Source organism: Gracilinanus agilis, chromosome 3, assembly GCF_016433145.1.
Source record: "Gracilinanus agilis isolate LMUSP501 chromosome 3, AgileGrace, whole genome shotgun sequence".
Taxonomy (NCBI): Eukaryota; Metazoa; Chordata; class Mammalia; order Didelphimorphia; family Didelphidae; genus Gracilinanus; species Gracilinanus agilis.
The window spans coordinates 308,329,518-308,349,060 of record NC_058132.1 but is presented as its reverse complement, the minus strand read 5'-3'; the positions used below and the strand labels follow the sequence as shown (position 1 = coordinate 308,349,060).

Below are 19,543 nucleotides of genomic sequence, written 5' to 3'. Positions count from 1 at the left end.
TGAAAGCTGGTCACAAGCTATGGAAGAGTTTAAAAATGAAATGTTGAGGAAGATGGAAGAAATCTGGCAAGAAAATAACAGTTTAAAAGGCAGAATTTCGCAATTGGAAAGTGAGACAAGTCAACTGAAGGCCAAAAATGACCAGATTGAAAAGGAAAACCAAAAAATTATAGCCGAAAACCAAAACATTAAAGCCGAAAACCAGTCCTTAAAGGCTAGAATCGAACATTTAGAAACCAATGATCTCTCAAGACAACAAGAACAAATAAAACAAAGTCAAAAGACTGATAAAATAGAAGGAAACATGAAATATCTCAATAAGAAAGTGACAGACCAAGAAAACCGGTCTAGAAGAGACAATTTGAGAATCATTGGTCTCCCTGAAAAGGGAGAAATTAATAGAAATTTGGACTCCATACTAAAAGAAATTATTCAGCAAAATTGCCCTGAAGTTTTACAACAAGAGGGCAATATAGACATTGAAAGGATCTATAGATCACCCTCTACACTTGATCCAGATAAGACAACGCCCAGGAATATAATAGCCAAATTCAAGAGCTTTCGAGGAAAAGAAAAAATCTTACAAGAAGCCAGAAAGAGACAATTCAGATATCAAGGCGTACCAATTAGGATCACACAGGATCTGGCAGCCTCCACGCTAAAAGACCGCAAAGCTTGGAACACGATATTCAGAAAGGCAAGAGAGCTGGGCCTTCAGCCACGGATCAACTACCCATCGAAACTGACTATATACTTCCAGGGGAAAGTATGGGCATTCAACAAAATTGAAGAGTTCCAAGTTTTTGCACAAAAGAGACCAGGACTAAAAGGAAAGTTTGATACCCAACCACAAAAATCAAGAGAAACATGAAAAGGTAAATAAGAAACAGAGGGAAACGAAAGAAAACTCATAATTTTTTAAACTTGACTCTTTAAGGGCTTAAATAAGATCTAATTATCTGTATTACTATGTGGAGAAATGCTATGTATAATTCTCTGTAGTGAACTCTATTCACTATTATAATATCCACTATTATAGCAACCAGAAGAATAATTCATAGGGAGAGGACAGGATACTAAATGGTCTAAGATGACATGGAGGGTGGGAAAGAGGGGGGGAATAGTAGGGGACACCAAGAAAAATCCTAGTAAATAAGAAAAATAGGATATTCTATTACACACAAAGAAGGCATGGGAAGGGGAGGGGATAAATACTATTATAAGAAGGAGAGGAAGAGAGCATTAAGAGGTAATAATCAAACCTTACTATCAGTGTAATCAACCCAGAGAGGGAAGAGTAGCTTTATTATCCATTTGGATAAAAAACTCTATCTAACCCTACTGAGAAAGTCAGAAGGGATAAACGAAGGGGAGCAGGGGAGTGGGAAGGTCAAGGGGAGGAGGGGAGAAGAAGGGGGAGGGAATTCATTAGGCCTTTAAAAAACAAAAAAAGGGGAATAACAAGGGAGGTGGGAGAAAAGGAAGTCACTCAAGGGAGGGGATAAAGGATACTGGCTCAAAGCAAACCACTGGTTTAAAAGAAAATAGTGTAAGAAGAGGGGGTGGGTCTAGGGGAGGATACAAAAATGTCAGTGAATGCACAACTGATAATTGTAACTCTGAATGTGAAAGGGATGAACTCATTCAAGAGACATGAATAGGCAATTCTCAGGTAAAGAAATCAAAAGTATCAATAAGCACATGAGAAAGTGTTCTAAATCTCTAATAATTAGAGAAATGCAAATCAAAACAATTCTGAGGTATCACCTCACACCTAGCAGATTGGCTAAAATGACAGCAAAGGAGAGTAATGAATGTTGGAGGGGATGTGGCAAAATTGGGACATTAATTCATTGCTGGTGGAGTTGTGAACTGATCCAACCATTCTGGCGGGCAATTTGGAACTATGCTCAAAGACCTATAAAAGAATGCCTGCCCTTTGATCCAGCCATACCATTGCTGGGTTTGTACCCTAAAGAGATCATAGATAAACAGACTTGTACGAAAATATTTATAGCTGCGCTTTTTGTGGTGGCAAAGAACTGGAAAAGGAGGGTATGTTTTTCAATTGGGGAATGGCTGAACAAATTGTGGTATATGTTGGTGATGCAATACTATTGTGCTAAAAGGAATAATAAACTGGAGGAGTTCCAGGTGAACTGGAAAGACCTCCAGGAACTGATGCAGAGTGAAAGGAGCAGAGCCAGAAGAACATTGTACACAGAGACTGATATACTATGGTAAAATCGAATGTAATGGACTTCTGTACCAGCAACAGTGCAATGACACAAGACAGCTCTGAGGGATTTATGGTAAAAAACGCTACCCACATTCAGAGGAAGAACTGCAGGAGAGGAAACATATAAGATAAACAATTGCTTGAATGCATGAGTTGAGGCGGACATGATTGGGGATGTAGACTCGAAACTACCACACCAATGCAACCACCAACAATTTGGAAATAGACCCTGAACAAGGACACATGTTACAACTAGTGGAAATGTGCGTCAGCCATGGGTGGGGGTAGAGCAGGGGGTGAAGGGGAAAGTAGGGGCATGAAGCATGTAAACAGGTTAAAAATGAATATTGATAAATGTTTAAAATAAAATTTTATATATATAAAAAAAGTATAGTAAGTATTTTTTAAACTATCTCAAACATAGTAACCAACCCCCAAAACAAATAAACACAAAATTAGGAATATAATCTCATATAAACACTTATTAAAAACAAATGGGGGCAGCTGGGTAGCTCAGTGGAGTGAGAGTCAGGCCTAGAGACAGGAAGTCCTAGGTTCAAACCCGGCCTCAGCCACTTCCCAGCTGTGTGACCCTGGGCAAGTCACTTGACCCCCATTGCCCACCCTTACCACTCTTCCACCTATGAGACAATACACCGAAGTTAAGGGTCTAAAAAAAAATGAACACTTATATAAGCACTTATTAAAAATAAACTACAAACAAAAAGATCTGTATTTACTCATTTTTTCCCTTTTCAAGTCCTGTTGAAGTTCAACTTTTGTCTTTATCTTTTTCTCACACATTTCACCAAAGCAGACACACACACAAACTGTGTCAAGCAGTTGAGGTTCTATTGATCTCAGTTTGTATGTCTTTATATAGAACGTTCTGAACTTCTTTGTATTCATATAGGTCATTTTTATGGCAACATAATTTATTATCAATATACCATATTTATTTAGCTATTCTTCAATCACTGGATATAAAAATATTGTTTGCTATTATAAATATTGCAAATTAACATTTTTGTACTGCTAAGAAAATTTGTACCCTTTTTATACTTTTTAGGATAGATTTTGGACAAGGAAATGGCAAACCACTCCAATATCTTTGCCAAGGAAATTTCAAATTGTGTCATGGTGAGTTAGATATGACTGAAACAACTGAACAACAAGAATAGTTTTAGGATAGAAATCATTTTAGAATATTTAAAATATACTAGAAATTAAATTTTAAAAAATGATTCATTGGTTCTTTAAAAAATCATTTCCGTGACTTCCCAATGTCTCTTCTCTCCATAGAATCTTCCCTTATAACAAATTAGAACAGGTAATAAAAATTAATAAAGAAATTGTCCATTTCTGCAAATCTAAGATTCAGTCAACAACTATAATTAGCTCCTGTAATCCAACACCTATAATCCTGCCACCAAGTCATCAAGAGTACTCTCAAAGTGTGACCTAGTAATGGAATTTCTGGGTCAAAAGATACAATCAATTGTGTGACTTATTTACTGCATATGGAAACAGTATTTAGTCTCACTAACAAAATATTAAAGTGCCTATTTCCCTGCACTTCCACAAATATTAAATTTGTATCAGTTTTTGTTACTGTTGTCTTCATGGTAGATTTAAGGCAGTATTTCTTTGTCTCTTCTCTGAGTTTGAGTCTTGTATCATCATTGTTGCTGTTGTTGAGTCTTGTCTGACTCTTCTTGACCCCACTTGAGGTTTTCTTGGTAAAGATATTAGAGTGGTTTACCATGCCCTTCTCCAGCTCATTTTATAGATGAGAACACAGAGGCAAACAGAGTTAAAGCGACTTTCCCAGGGTCACACGGCTAGTGTCTGAGGATGGATTTGAACTCAGGTCTTCTTGACTCTATCCGGACCTGGTGCTCTATCCACTGCTGCACCACCTAGCTGTCCCTTATTACCAGTTGTCTGTTGGACTTTTTCCATACTAGAGGTCCTGGAGACATTTTATTTTATTTATTTTATTTTTTATTTTTTCCTGGAGACATTTTAAACTCAACATGTTCAAAATGGAACTCATTATCTTTCCCCTTAAACTCACTCTTTCAATTTCCTATTTCTGTTGAAGGTGCCACCATTTTTTAACCCTTCTCCTGTCAGCCTCTGGTCATTGCTTACCCATTCTTTAAAAGGTATGGGCAGTTCAAATATGACCTCTTCTGTAAAGTCTCTCCTGATCACCCCAGCCAATAATTTCCTTTTCCTCTGAGCTCCTAAAGATTCTGTTTGCTTTCTTTTATGACATTTTAATCCACATTGTCCTGTGGTATCATTATATGTGTACTTCATCTATTTTTCCTACTAGATTAATTGCTTCTTGACAGCAGGTTGTATTCCATCACAACGTTTTGTTCATAAGTAGAAAATCAATAAATATTTACATAAAGAAATGAAGAACAATGCATCCGATGCAAAACATCCAACTATCTAGTAATTAAACTATCATCTTCCAGAGAATCCAAAAGGGTGAATCAGTGGTTATTAAACAAAAGGAAACCAGAAGAGAGGTAAGACAAAAAATTTCCTTGTTTTTCAGGTCTGCCTTACTATCCAGTGAACCATAAGAAAATTTCTTAATTTCCAATCTCACAACTCCCCTTTACACAGTCCCTTACATAGTCAGGCATTTGTCTTTATACTAGAATCTAAGCCAAAACTGGCTATTTTTTATATTTGCAGTTCTTTAAATATGTCTGATATAAATTCAGTAAATTCATATTGTTTTCATTATATAATATCCATCCTACTTAAAAAATACTTACCAGAATCTGTTGGTGGTGTTCTCCAATTTTATAGCTTCCAAAATGTATTATTCCAGGTTCTGCTTTTACAACTTTATTTTGCTCAAGCTTTGAAAAAATCTCTATCCATACAATGTTGGGAAAGACAGCATGAAAAATGATAGAAAAATTAAATTAAGACCAATTATATTAAATGGACTCTTCAAAATTCCGGTATTTTAAATGTCAGTTAAAACTGGATTGCTCTTTGAGGCACGTTATATCTTTCAACAAGATTAATCATATGCTTTATTATTATTATTGGCAATATAAAGAACAGCTAGCATTAATACTTTAAGATTTGTACTTTAAGATAAGTACTTTAAGATTTGCAAAGTATTTTGACTATTGATGGAGGTATTATTATTATCCTCATTTTACAGATGAGAAAACTGAAGTTAAAATGAAAGTAAAGTGACTTGCCCACAATCACTTAGCTAATGTCAGAGGCAGGACTTGCATTGGGTCTTCCTTAGTCCAGCACTCATGTCACTATGCCACATAGTTGCTTCTGCCTTTAATTAACTGTGAGCCTTTTTCATTTTTGTTAAATCTCTTCTGGAAAAATTCATTAACTGTGTTTTGTTTGACTATACTTAATAATTATGAGGAAGAGATAGTGAGTTAGTGGTAACGTAAGAAATGTCAACAAGGAAAAAAAATCAACAAAACATTAAAAATATGCAAAAGGGAAAAGGAAAAGGACATTGGGCAATCTTGTTTAACATACATATTCTAAAGCAAGTCATGTATAACAAATTCACAGTTTCGTATCTAATTCTGTTTTTTTGGTTCTTTGTATATTGAGATGTTCATGTTTGTAATGATTAAAAATAATAGCTTTGAAAAATAATAACCTCATAATAAAAAAGAAAGTTTTTTTATTGGAAAAATCCAGCATGAAATTATGGCATATGAATGTTATGGAATATTATTATACACTAAAGAGTATATGGAATACAAAAAATATGAAAAGATTTATTTGAAACTGATGCTGAGAAAAAAGCAGACAACAGCATAATTATTTATTTCAATTATATAAAGGAAGATGAATATCTAACAGAAGTGAAACAATACATTCAGTGAGTCATATTGGTGTTGTCATGCTAAAGTGAAGGTTCAAGGTCTTCATTTCTTTCACCAATGCATATTGTAAAAAGTTGAGGTTTTATGTATAATCATAGGATCCAAGAGTTGATGTTTGGCAGGGCCCTTTAACTCATACAGTGAGGGAAACTCAAACCTGGACACAAGTGAAAAATTGAATCAAGGTCTTGGAGGTGTTTAAGCTGTTAGAAGTGGGATCTGTTTTTAGGTCATCTGACTCCAATTCAAAAGTTTTCTACTGCACCAGACTTTTAAGATACTATTTTGTTTAATTATAACATTTTGTTTTGTTTGTTTTATTATGGGTAAAATAAACAGTTTTGAAAGAAAATTAGTCATCTTACATACAGCACTACAGATTCTGTCCAATCTAAAAAGAGCTTGCTTTTCACAGGTTTTGTACAAAAACTCCAATCTAAAAGGATAAGCATCTCATGGTCACTTAATAACCTATTCAAAGTACTAATTTAAGGGTGAAAAAGGGGTTTTATGGGTTCAATATATTAAAGATGGTCGCCAGAGGATTGAACTATTATCAATCCTCAATTAAGAATAATCTCAAATTAAAATTGACTTTTATGAAAGTTTATTTACATGAGAGAAGAGAGAGAGGAAAAAAAAGAATCTATCTCACTAGTTAATCCAGGTAGATCTTAACCCTCAGGAGGGGTTAAAGGGCCTCAGGCCCAGAGGTGAATGGAGCAAACTTCATTCACAGAGTCTATAAAAGGAAGTTTCTTAATAGAAGTTCAGGAAGATTCAGTCTTTAAACTTACTATGTGGAACAGTCTCAGTCGCAAACCAGCAAAGCTCCCTCAGGTCCCCTTCACCAAACCAGAAGCAGCCTCACTCACTCAACTCCCTCTTTTAAAGGGGTCACATATGCGTCACTTCCAGTGCCTTCCCCTAGCCTTTGTGTCCTATCACAATAGGGGGAGGTTGATTGATTCCGATTCATTACTCACTCTAGCACAAGTGGGTTAGGACCTCCCAGAATTGGAAGGTGCTCTCACCTTCAGTGATTAAATCTAAAGATGGGCAGTGTAGACTTAATCTAATTATCACACTAAAGAATTATAAGGAATGATGAAGTGGATGATTTCTTTAAGAACTGGAAAGACCTACATGAACTGATGCAGAGTGAAATAAGTAGAACCAAGAGAATAGTATGCACAATAACTGCAATACTGTGGAATAAACAAATGTGATAGACTTTGCTACTAAACAGCAATACAATGAACCAGGACAATTCTGAGGGATTTATGAGTAAAAATGCTGTCTGCATCTAGAGAAAGAACTGTGGGAGTAGAAATCCTGAAGAAAACATATGATTTATCACTGGTCTGTATGGGTATATGATTGGGGGTTTCGGTCTCATAAGATTTCTTACATGAATGAATAATATGGAAAAGGTTTTGAGTGATAATATATGTATAACACGGTGGAATTCCTTGTCAACTCCAGGAAGGAGAAGGGAAGAGGGGAGGGAGACTACACAAATCACATAATCTTGGAAAGTTTATGTGAAAAATTGTCACGGGAATAAATTAAGAAAAACCAAAGTACTAAGCATTTAATTTTTATTACTGTGAATAAATAAAATGAATCTATGTTTATATTATACTTTCCAGGCCACAACATCTTTTTCTCAAAATAATCCTGAGGTAGACAGCACAAGTATGACAATAACAATTTTACAGATGAGAGAACCAAGACACAGAAAGGTGAAAATAGAAAATAGTGATTAGATTAAGTCTACACTATTGTGTTTTTTCCTTTTCTTTTTTCTTTTTTTTTTCAGTTAAAATGAAAATTCATTTAACAGCTAAAACCCCTCCCATGCACTTTTCCTTGCAAATCAGACTGAAACAAACAAACAGAAAAAATAGAAAAGAAAAAAACAAACGATCCTCTCAAATTGAACTTACTATTTAAGTGTTAAAGGGATGCACTTTGGGGGACGTTTCCATTTGTGTTCTGAAATTCCAAATTAATGAGCATGATAATTGTTACTGCTGACACCGGCTTCACCCCTAGTGCCAGCACCATCTGACTTTCCACTGGGAGTCCGTGGTGGGCCCCCAAACCATTTCCTGTGGTTCTCCTATACACCTTCACCTTTTACAGGAACTTGGGACCGCTCTTGTAACAGCCAGAGGAGGAGGGTCACAGCGCACCGCGTTCAAGGTCACAGTGGGCCAAGCAAAGGGGATCCCAGCGAAAGTAAATAAGTCGTTTCCCCTGCTCAAGTCCAGCTTTCCACCTCGCGGTGCGGCCCGTGGCTGACTACACTGTGACAGAAGCCGTGGCGGCATCCTTTTGCACCCACTTACCCGCGCTGCATCAGGACCCAGGGGCTGATTGATCACATTATTGGACTGTCTGGCGTCTTCAAGCTCTAGATCCTTGCGGGTCTGTCAAGGATGGGCTTCTCTTAGTTCTTCCTTGGGGCCGGCACTACCTGGGTCCCCTTCCCGGCTCCAGCGTATCCTGCCTCATGCTGGGCCAAGGACTTCACAGAAAAAGGCTGGCCTTCTGGTAGTGTTGGGTCTACAGACAAAGGGTTTGTGGGCCTTTTGAGGATACGTATTTGAGGAGAGGGTTCTGAAGAAAGGCAATTGTCCCGAATAATGATGGGCACTTTGGGAGGAGACTTGTGTTTCCTGCTCTCCTTTTGTATGATCATCAGTTCTTTTTTACTGTTTATTCTCCCCCTCCTCCCTTCGCTGCCAACAATCCTAGTTAATCTCTCAGGACTTCCATGCCTAGTACTCAACTTCTAACTCTAAGATGAGTACATATTCCACTCCCCTCCAGGACTTTCCAGGAAATTGAGTGCACTTCACTTCAATGATGTGACATTTTTTAGTTAGAATTGCAACGTAATTCACCGATGATATGTCATATTCTAGAAGCTCTGAGGATTATGAGCTCCAAACAGTTCAAGTTCCACACATTCTTTGCAGTGATCAGAATGTCTTTATAGGTCAGCTTCATGCCAAAGTTTTAAAAATCTGTATGTTCACAAAGAATGCCTTAAACCACAAAACTCTCACTAGTTCATCCCCTACTCTTCAATGTCATCAATTGAGGAGTAGATGATAGCAGTCAGTATAGTGGTTTAAAGATAGATATATAGTATTAGCACTAAACAGATGTTCTAGATTTTTGAAAATATGATTTTCTTTAGACCTGGTTTTCCTCCCAAATGATACACTTGTTCTAGCTTGTATAACTCCTAAACATATTGAATTATTCAAAAGGAATCTCAAAAAATGAGGGAAAAATAAATGTTTGGGATTTCATTGATATATGCATGTGTGCATATATATAACATATTTGTATAAATATGTTTGGGCCTCAGTTTCTTCATCTGTAAAACGAGTTGGAGAAGAAAATGGCAAACCATTCCAGTATCTTTGCCAAGAAAATCCCAAATGTGGTTTTAAAAAACGAGTCATTTATAACTGAAATGAATGAACAACAAAAGTGATAACACTAAGCTTTAAACAGTGGGAAATTTTCTAGAAAGAATATACATTTTTTTAATTTTAGTGATGTGTTTTATTTTACATGACAAACATTTACATAGATAAGCCTCTAGTTAGAAATACTTAGGTAGCATAATGGACAAAGTGCTAGATTTGCAGTCAGGAAGACCTGAGTTCAGATCTTGCCTCAGACATTTACTAGGTGTGTGACCACTTAATCTCTCTCAACCTCAGTTTTCCCATCTGAAAAATGAAGATAATAAAATTGTAGTATCTACCTCACAGTATTATTGTGAGGATCAAATTAAATAATGTAGGTTAAGCACTTTGAGGACCTGAAAGCACTATGTAAATATACGTTGTTATTAGTCTCCAGTGGAAGTTATACATGCCTTCCAGTGGCCTTGCCACTGTTGAAAACATTTTGGGAACTCCCCTTCTGAGTTTTCAGAGACTGCTAACTGGCCATTCTAGAAAGTCATTCTCTTTTTTCCTATTGTCACATTTAATTTTTTACCTAGCTTGATCATTTACCTCATTTATTATTAGCCTTGGATTCTAGTAACTTTTGGCAATTTTCAAAAATCAAATCCATCCTCAAAAGATGAGAGTTTATCACCACTGGAGCTATTTTTAAAGACATGCTCCTGGCCAATTTTGGAATTACTTTTCAAAATTCCATTTCAAGAGACGAGTCTCCAAAATGAATAAGATCTACTTAAGGGTTTAGCTTCCCAAGATGATTACTTTGAAAGGAATAAAACTCATGTAGATGAATAAATTATAGCCTGCTTGAAAATTTTGAAAAGCAGTGATGTTACTTTAGCACAGCAGTTTTCAAAATGTGGTCTGCAGACTCATGGGGTAACCTGGTACCCTTTCAGGGGATCTATAAGGTCAAAAATACTCTCATAATAATACTAAGCCATTATTTGCCTATTGAAATGCTTCTCCCTTTTCCAATTGCATATCTGTGACACCAGTTTTTCTTCATATACTTCCACCAAACCAATATAACATATTTCAACACATTGAATGCAGAAGCAGATATGGGAATCCAGCTGTCATCTATTAAGTCAAACATTAGAGATATTTTCACAAATATGTAAAACAATGCCACTCTTCTCACTAAATATTTAAATATTTTGGAAAACAGTTATTTTTCATAAAAATATATTAACAAATATGCTAAAATATATCATTTAAGTGAATTAATATTGTTTAATTTTATGTTTTGTTTTCTAACAAGGCAAAAATCAATAAATATAATTAATTCATATAAGCAAAAATTCTTTGAAGGCTTTGATAATTTAAGAGCATAAAAAAGTCTTGGAATAAAAAAGTTTTGAGACATATTGCTAAGAGTTATATTGATATGTTCCACTGCTCTTATTATGCAATTAGTCATGTTTAAAATTTCTTCACTGAATTAAAGGGCAGTTTTCATAGACATCAGTGACGGCTATCAAAATCTTTTGGAAATCTCAATTTGAAAAGCTTAGTAATGAAGAGCTAGATTCTAATATGACTACTACTACCACATTCCTAATATTTAAAGCATTTTTTATCATACTAGACAAAGGCTTCATCTTCCAAATAACTAGAGAACCCTGGACAACCTAAAGTTTTAGTGGTAGAGGTATCAGTTAACAGAGTGGGAACATTATTTTTTAATTTTTATATTTTACTTTTTCTAATTATTTGTAAAAAAATTTTAACCTTTGTTTTTTGAAATTTTACACTTCAAATTCTCTCCCATTCTCCCTTCTGTCCTCCCCATTGAAAAAGCAAGCAATTTGATAAAGGTTATGTATGTGCAATTATATTAGTTATATTGAGAAAGAAAATTAAAAAGAAAAGAAAAAGAAATTTTAAAACAGTATGCTTCAATCTGCATTGAGATTTCATTGGTTCTTTCTCTGGAAGTAGATAGCATTTTTCATCACAAGTCCCTCAGAATTGTCTCAGATCATTTTATTACTGAAATGGTTATTACAAAATAATCATTTTCAAGTTTTTGGATGGTTGCCATTGTATTACTGAGAAGAAGCTAGGTCATTCTCATAGTTGATGATTGTAAAATAATGCTGTTACTATGAATACTTTTCTTGGTTCTGCTCATTTCACTTTACTCCAGTTAAATTTTTCCAAGATTTTCTGAAAACATCTTGTCATTTCTTATAGCACAATAGAATTCCATCAAAATCACCTATCAAAGTGGCAGTATTAATAATCTAAATAAACTATCATTTTTATCAGTTTACAAATGGTATAAATCTAGGCAATTAAGTTAACATTAAATTTTTAACTGGATTTTAGAAAATAGTATACTTCACAATCTGTGCTTTACTTTTTCATCTAGAAAAAATCTTGGTGATAAACAAGATCTCTATCCTGATCACTTACTTGATTCCAGCAGATGATTAGGTACTTCCTTTCTTTTCTTTGGCTCTTCTACAAGGCTGGCCAAAAGAATAGGAGAAATTTCGGTATGTGTCCTTTCATCATCATTCGGTTTTATATCTGTGGATTGTGATTGTATCACCTCCATTTTATCATGAAAATTGCAGTCTCATAAATGGCCAATAGTTCACCTAAAGAGAGCACAAGGGAAGCATGTATAAGAAAAAGAAGCTACCATCATTTTAAAGAATTATGTTTGGGGCAGCTAGGTAGCTCAGTAGATTGAGAGTCAGATCTAGAGACAGAAGGTTCTAGGTTCAAATCTGGCCTCAGGCACTTCCCAGCTGTGTGACCCTGGGCAAGTCACTTGACTCCCATTGCCCACCCTTATTAGGAGCCAATACACAGAAGTTAAGGGTTAAAAAAAAAAAAAAAGAATTAAGCTCAATTTTGCGGTCCATAATTTAAGAAGGATATTGATAAACTAGAGAGTATGCAGTAGAGGGCTTGAGGGAGAGCTAAAAGCCCCGAGTCTGAATCAAATGGGGATCAATTTAGGAACTGAATTGCTTGGAATAGAATTGCTTGGAAAAGAGAAATTGAATAGCTTGGAAAAGAGAAAATTTAGGAGTGACAAAATAACCATTTTCAAGTTTTTAGATGGTTGCCACTTGGAAGAATCCAATTTGTTCTGTTGGGCTCCAGAGGGTAGTACCAGGAAGAACGAGTGAAAGTAAAAGTCCACAAAAAGGTGAACTTATGCTTGCCAAATTCCTAATAATAAGAGCTTTACAAAAGCAATATAGACTACTTCTAGGGTTGGTGAACTCTCAGTCTTTGGAGGTATTCAAGCTGAAGTTAAAGGATTAGTTGCCAAGTATGCTATGTTTTTTGGGTATGAGTTGAGCTAGATGGCTGCTGAGGTCACTTTTAGCTCTAAAAATTGTTAATTCCATTCCTTGAACTAGGCCAGCTTCAGAAAATTACATGCATTGGTCCAATGGCATTTTTCCTTTCAATTAAATCTGTGTAAATTCAAGTAAATCTGAGTAATTGTTTCTTGCCTTTTCTACTTATTCTCTTTCTCTGAACCACCAACTCTTAATTATCCAAGATGAAGGAATAATAGTCATAAAATAAAAAGTCTTATTGAGCAACTGTGCAAGAATCTATTTGTGCCCATAATTATTCATCTGAATCTGAAATGACTTCAGGTCCTTGAGATGGGAAATGGAAGGAATATTATGGAATAGGTTTTCTGGTATACCTTGTCACAGTTCTAAAATGTCTAGTAGGGCTCTGGAATGTAATTGCATGGTCCTTGTTTCAGTATTCTTTTCAAGTAAATTTCTAAGATAATGATAAGGACTGGTGTGACCTACAATGATGAAAAAGTCCAAGACAGGAAATACTCTTGTCTTGTAACACAATGTCAGTTCTTCAGGATTCAAAGACTAATTATCACTAATTTAGCCACCTTGCATTACACTAAGGATTCTGTAAGAAACTTATTTAATTCTTCCCTATCTCTTTCCTGCTTCTAACCTTTAGAACATTTCATTTTTCATAGGGGGTGAAAATGAAAAAAGTAAATGAAATTAAAATTCAATTCTGGAATAAGCAAAAGTCCTTCCTAAACAGGAGAACTTCAACTAAAGATATGAGAGGAAAGGATTTTAGATTACCTATGAATTTCCTTTACTTCTACCATCCTAGATTTCTCCTCCATGAAAATCCCAGGATTGATAGCAGGAGAAGACATGATTATTCAGCCATTCCCCAAATGAAGGGCATACCCTCGTTTTCCAGTTTTTGCTACCACAAAAAGCATGGCTTTTTGAACAAATTGTGGTATATGCTGGTGATGGAATACTACTGTGCTCAAAGGAATAATAAACTGGAGGAATTCCATGTGAACTGGAATGACCTCCAGGAATTGATGCAGAGTGAAAGGAGCAGAACCAGGAGAACACTGTACACAGAGACTGATACACTGTGATAAAATCTAATGTAATGGACTTCTGTACTAGCAGCAATGCAATGACCCAGGACAATTCTGAGAGATTTATGGAAAAGAAAACTACCCACATTCAGAGGAAGAACTACAGGAGTGGAAACACAGAAGAAAAACAACTGCTTGAACACATGGGTTGATGTGGACATGATTGGGGATATAGACTCAAAACGACCACACCAATGCAATTATCAATAACATGGAAATATGTCTTGATAGATGACACATGTTAAAACAAGTGGAAATGTGTATTGGCTATGGGGGTGGGGGGTGAAGGGAGGGTGAAGGGAAAAGTAAGAACACGAATCATGTAACCATGGGAAATTTTTCTAAAAAATTAAAAAAAAAAATTAAAAAAAAAGACATGCTTGTATGGCACCTTAAGTTCATCAAGTTCCTTACCATTAGGCAGAGAACTAAAGATATCTTCTATTTTTAAAGATATCTGGAGACTTCACAGCCCTCTTATTCCACTGTGTTACCTCTTGTGTAGAGTGGAATTCTGGGGAGGCTTGTTGAAATCACTAAAAAATCACTCTAATGAGCAGACAGGGAACTTGATAAGATGCTGGCAGGGAAAAGCTGCTTTAGTTGGAGAAAACAGTGGACAGCAGAGAAGTGTGGAGGGGAGAGGGAGGGAAAAAGGAGAAGGGGAAGGGAAAAGGGAGGAAAAGGGTTTCTGCCCATACAAGCACTTGCTCAGGGCAAAAATGCCCTCTCTTCTTTTAGGTATAATCACAGACTTTTATAATAATTCTGATCCAAGATTCTCCTCCTCCCCTCTGTCCAATCCCACAGAAGCGTGATGCTTACAGTCTTTAGCATGTGATTTTCAACATTATGTACCCCTAAAGATCCCCATGATCAAGAAAAATCTGTGACTATCATGGGATTCCTAGGTGGGCCCATAATGATACTTTTGAAACTCACTGTACTTTCCCTCCTTCAGTTTATCTTATAGTTTGGCTTTCTTCCCAGGATACAGATAAACTCTTCTCAAGGTTTTTGAAAATAGGTCAGAAAAACCAAAAAATTTAGGAGGGGGAGCAGGCAGTTTTAGTTTAAGGAATAGTAACGCTAAGGGGTCTTGAGAATTGGGGTTACAAGCCAAATACTACTCTGAATTACAAAAGGAATCTCATCCCACACACCTCTTTACTGTTAAGAAGTTTTTTCAAGTATCTAAATTAAATGTGGAGGGATATTTGCTTATGTCCCTCAGATCTCACTATATATCATTAAAATGTAAACTTCTTGAGGGCAAGATCGGTCTTTTTGCGTTTATTTGTATCCCTAGTGCTAAGTACAGTGTCTGGGCACAGTTACACAACTAATTAGTGGCTTTAAACCAGCACTATCTACAACTGGCATTCTATCAACAGCATTCAGGGTCAGTCTGGGTCCAATCCACCTTTCCAGACATCTCACAATTCTCAAACATCCTCCACTCTAACCAGCCTGGTCTACCAGTTGTTTATTCTGACTTATCCCATCCCCATATCTAATTGGTAGCGGGTCATCAAGTCTATCTCAACATCTCTCACATTTAATCCTTTCTACCTATACTACAATCTTTAATGCAGGCTCTTGTCATTTCTTGTCTAACAATTATTTTGGTATCCCAACTGGCCTCCTTGCAACCAAATCTCCCTCTTCTCCAATCCATCCACCATTTGTATGAAAACTGATACTCTTGTAGAACAAGTTTGTCACTCTTCTGCTCAAAAAGTTCTAGTGGTACCCTAACACCTCTAGGTTAAAATATAAACTCTTCTGTTTAGCATTACAATCTGGTTCCAGACTCTTTTCAGCCTGATCACTCACTATACTGGAGATTTAAGTCCACCTAGCTTACTTTCTGTTTCCCATGCAGAACATTTATTCTCCCGTTTCTATGGTTTGTACAAGTTGTCTCCACAGTGGGTAATGCTCTCCCTCCTTACTTCTGCCTCTCAGAACTTTTAGCTCCTTTCAAAGCTCAATAAAAGTGCAGCCACCTTCAAGAGGCTTTGTTTATATGAAAATCTTAACTCAAGAAGTATGTAGCACCCATGCCCCAAAACACCATTTTTGTTGCCACTTACCCCATTACTGTGTGTGTTTTTAAACATTTCCTGTATATTTATGAACATATATTATCACTAGCAGAATATAAAATATAAGCTCCTTGAGAGCTTGCTTTCCCTCTGACCTTAAAACTTATAAACAATACAAATGTTCTGGGTTTTAATTGTGTACTGCCTTTTATTGGTATTTTTACACATAAAAGTCCATCAACAAGCATTTATTAAGTACCTACTATGTGTCAGGCACTGTGCATACAGATCTCATAACCCCATTTAAGTTGTAAAGGACACAGAAACCATGTGGCATATGTATTTGCAACCCTGTTGACTAGTTGTTGTTTAATTATTCATCAAGTTGGCAAAAATATTGGAGTGGTTTCAAACAGGGTTAAGTGACTTTCCCAAAGTCACGCAGCTATTAATCAAGACTACCTAGGTTGGAATCCCATCAAAGCCGTATATTATCTAGTGTGATATTGGACAAATAATTTAATTTCTAGGAATCTATTAAATAAAGGGATTGAATAAGATGACCTCTTGGATTCCTTAAAGATCTATGATACTAAATAATACTTATCTTAAAGATGAGGACACTAAGGCTGACATTAAGACGCTATAAGGTCTTTCTGCAGGTCCTCTCATTCCTTTCATCTTATTCTATCTTAACACCAGGCTGGAAGACAGGTTCAAGTTCTACTTTCTGACACATTTGCTGGTGGGACACGGGACATGCCCCATAACTTGCTGGTCAGTTTTCTGAGACCACAAAGCCTCAGAGAAGATTCAGGTTGGCATTGGTAGGTGCCTGATCGGGATGTCCCTACACTTAGGAAATCACAAGTTCTTCCCTTTATCTACTCATCCACTCACTTAAAAACTCACAGAATGCCAAAGCTGCAGATGGAGCCTAGAAGTCTATCTATCCGATCCCCGCCCCCACCTCCATTCTGAAGAGGAGCAAAGAGGAGCTGAGAAGGAGAAAATGACTTGCCCCAAGTCACATAGCTGAAAAAAAGAATTCAGCGCTGGGGCTTAGAAGGCTGGCCTCCTGAACCCGAGATGCCTCATTCGGTCCCAGCCAGCCCCGGGCATCTCATCCCCTCCCCATTTCCCCCAGGATTTCTTCCCACCTTATCTCGCTCCGGTGCTGTTCACCTCAACTCCCGAAGCCGGGTTGGTACCCGGGGCCCGCAGGGCCGTGCCCCCCGAGCCGCCCCAGGCCGGGAGCCTAGAGCGGCGGGGCCAGCCAGATTCTCCAGCCCCAGGCACGCCGCCGTTGCTGCTATGACAACGGGACGCTCTTCCTTGACTACGAGGGGATGGGAAAGGGGAGGGAGGACCTAACCAAGCAACTTCCATTCGAGGGGGATGGAAGAGGGGAGTTGGGAAAAAATGGGGTGATGGTAGCGGGGGGGAATGGCGAAATAAAAGTGAAGATTTCATGATAAGTCATGTTTCTGTGTTGGTTTCAGAGGGCTCACCAAAGCTAGATAGGGGTCAATCTTTTGTTAAGCGGGTGGAACGGGGAAAATGGTCCGTTAGAGGACGAGAACAAGATGGACTCTGCCATTATTCAGCTATCAGAAGAGAAGGGACGGGGCTGCAAGTTAAGAGGGAGAAGATTAGTATTAGAAATCTCGAACTTTTCCAGAAAAGTGGAACCAGATTGCTCTTTTCCTCCCTGGCAGAAAAAGCAATTTCATATACCTAGAAGGTCCCTCCACAAATACAAAGCAAGAGTTTTAGAAAGACAACCGGGCAGCAGAAGCTCGCCTCAGTTGTTTAAGCAAGATGAACCACGCACTTAGCCAGGGGCTGAAACTTTGCAAAAGAGTCGCTGATTGCGCCCCCTCTGCCACATTCAGAGGAAGAACTACAGGAGTGGAAACACAGGAAAAACAACTTCTTGAACACATGGGTTGAGGCTGACATGATTGGGGATGTAGACTCTACACGACCACACCATTGCAACTATCAATAATATGGAAATAGGTCTTGATCGAGGATGTAGGAAGAAACCAGTGGAAATGCGCCTCGGCTACTGGGGGGGCGGGGGGGAGCGCGGTTGGGGAGAGAGAGCAAGAACAGGAATCATGGAGCCATGGAAAAAATTTTTCCAAAAAAATAAAATAATAAAATAAAAATTAAAACTAATTTCAGCTACCTAAAACAAATTAAATAAAAGTTTCGAGCCAAATCTGAATGCCTATGGAATATCACTGTGCTGTGAGGAATGTTGAACAAGATGAATCCCGAAAACCATGGGAAAACCTGCATGAACCCGTGAAGTGTGCAGAGCTGAGAAAACAATATATACAATGACTACCACAATGAAAACGTAAATAGCAACTACACATAGGCAAAATCAGTAATGAACGTTTCAAAATTAATGAGCATGATTTGAAAGTAGAAATGTGGGAAGACAGTTTCACTTCATTTCTCTGTAGAGGAGAAAGGTCCACAAGTGCTACACGTCGCCCATATTTTCAGGCTTTTTCTGATGCATTGCAAACCAGCATAACTGATAATGATCAGCAAAACTTCTGGATTTTTCCTTTCCTTTTTTTTTTTTTTTTTTTTGTTGACAATACTATTTATTATATAGGGTGAGTAGGGATGGGGAGAAAAAGAAAGGATATTGGGGAAAACTATGGTGATGTAAAAAACAAAACTTTTCAATAAAAATTTTTTATTATATGTTTGTGTTTGTTTATCCTCATTATTAGAAACCTCTGGCAGGGTTGTGGACAATTGAGAGAAGAGGTAAAAGAAAATACTATGTGCAGCTAGGTGGTGCAGTGGACAGAGAGCACCGTGCCAAGAGTTAGGAACATCTGAATTCAAAGTCAACCTTAGACATTGGGAATGATATTTAGGTTAAGAACTAGAAGACATAGAAGGATGACAATGCCCTTGACTGTAATCAGGGAGTTCTGAAGAGAGATGCATTTGGAAGCTGAGGATAACAAATTCTGTTTTGAATATGCTCTGAGATGCTTACAGAAGATGGAGGAAGGGAATAAATATTTGTAGAGAGCCTAGGTGCCAGAAACTGTGCTAAATATTTAATATATATATATATATACATATATATATATAGTATCTTTAACTACTTTTTATTTTTTTTAATTAAAAAATTTTTTAGAAAAATTTTCCATGGTTACATGATTCATGTTCTTACTTTCCCCTTCACCCCCCAAATCTCCTTGCCCCTATAGCCAACGCACATTTCCACTAGTTTTAACACGTGTCATCGTTCAAGACCTATTTCCGTATTATTGATAGTTGCAAACCTGAGGTAGATATTAATTATTATCCCCACTTTATAGTTGAGGAAACTAAGGCAGCAGAGGTCAAATGAATTGCCTCACATAGCTAGTAAGTGTCTTGAGGTCAGAAATGAACTC

The 19,543-nt window shown here is 37.0% G+C and overlaps 1 protein-coding gene across 1 annotated transcript in view; it reads right to left on the bottom strand.

Annotated features, from left to right (window-relative positions):
* The window catches only part of CFAP221 (cilia and flagella associated protein 221), a 108,553-nt gene extending 96,222 nt beyond the window's left edge, over nucleotides 1-12,331 (bottom strand). Inside the window, exons 1-2 of the mRNA XM_044669923.1 lie at nucleotides 12,060-12,331; nucleotides 5,038-5,138 (exon numbers count right to left, since the gene is read on the bottom strand). Coding sequence (XP_044525858.1) covers nucleotides 5,038-5,138; nucleotides 12,060-12,204 — 246 coding nt within the window. The 5' untranslated portion in view covers nucleotides 12,205-12,331. The remainder of the gene's footprint in view (nucleotides 1-5,037; nucleotides 5,139-12,059) is intronic.
* Between the last annotated feature and the right edge of the window lie 7,212 nt (nucleotides 12,332-19,543).